Source organism: Penaeus monodon, chromosome 21, assembly GCF_015228065.2.
Source record: "Penaeus monodon isolate SGIC_2016 chromosome 21, NSTDA_Pmon_1, whole genome shotgun sequence".
Lineage (NCBI taxonomy): Eukaryota > Metazoa > Arthropoda > Malacostraca > Decapoda > Penaeidae > Penaeus > Penaeus monodon.
In genome coordinates, this window is record NC_051406.1 from 40,300,600 (window position 1) to 40,301,652 (window position 1,053).

The 1,053-nt window shown below is 34.7% G+C and overlaps 1 protein-coding gene across 3 annotated transcripts in view; it reads right to left on the reverse strand.

Moving 5' to 3' along the window:
- LOC119586487 (ADP-ribosylation factor-like protein 13B) overlaps positions 1-772 on the reverse strand; it is a 20,121-nt gene extending 19,349 nt beyond the window's left edge. For all 3 annotated transcript variants that reach the window (XM_037935226.1, XM_037935225.1, XM_037935224.1), the window contains exon 1: positions 652-772. In XM_037935226.1, coding sequence (XP_037791154.1) covers positions 652-695 — 44 coding nt within the window. In that variant the 5' untranslated portion in view covers positions 696-772. The remainder of the gene's footprint in view (positions 1-651) is intronic.
- Between the last annotated feature and the right edge of the window lie 281 nt (positions 773-1,053).

Consider the following 1,053-nt stretch of genomic DNA (forward strand, 5'->3'; position numbering starts at 1 on the left):
ATACTGCACACTGCTTGTTAAGATATGTCAACATGTGTTTCACATATCTAAGTGTGCTAGTTGTGCTATTCAAATGTCATACACTGGATCAATTTGTTGGTAACCAGAGACATCCTGTGAATAAAATCACCCTTTCAGCTAGAAAGCTGCTAGGAATAGGCCTGAGCTTTGCTATATCTAGTTGGATTAGTGATTGCTGATTAGTTATCTATAAAGTCTAGAAAAAAAATAATGAAAATGAGATTTGAACAGCAGCGTTTATTTACTTTATGGTACTTTCTCTCTCCTAAGTTCCCCATATCCCACAGATTTCAAGAAATGGTTGTTTCTTTAATGTCTGAAGTCTCGCTAAATCTGAGTTACATGAAAATCTCGCGAGATGAACCTAATGCAGTCTGAAAGACAGCATTTCGACATTCAAGTGAGTCGTGACCTTGAAATAAGCATAACATTCATTAAGATACCTTCATCTTTGAAAAAAATGAAAATAGAATTTGTGCCTCGGCTTAAACATTTAAAAGCCGAATACGAAATATATAAAGTGTCCCTATTAGTAAGTGTCAACCATACCACTTTGCGCAGAATACAAACAAAAAATAATCGATTAACGCCACAGTACAGAACAAAACCACAACGACGCTTAAAATTCACCTCTTCTGCTTCTTGAGTCCAAGAAGCAAGAGACAGTTGCCCATTTTCGAAGAGATTGTGTTGATATTTTCCCTTCACATTTCGATCGTCTGCCGCTCGACGCTCGACCCTGGAATGTTTTGTTTACTACTCAAACTGTTGACATTGTATTGCGACTGTGAATAATTAGTTTATTGTGAATTTGTACTTATATTACCTTGAGATTAATTATTTTCTTTGATATTAATGCATGATATTATATTTGTTTGTAAAGTAGTGCAACAAGGTAGTGACTACAGGTGTATATTAATTTACGTTCGACATTTTTTTAAGTGATTCCAAATGTCAAGTTGCCGTGGATTGTATTGTTTTCCATGGTGATAGTAGTCAATCAGTCATAAATTTTTAGTTATATTTCTTCAA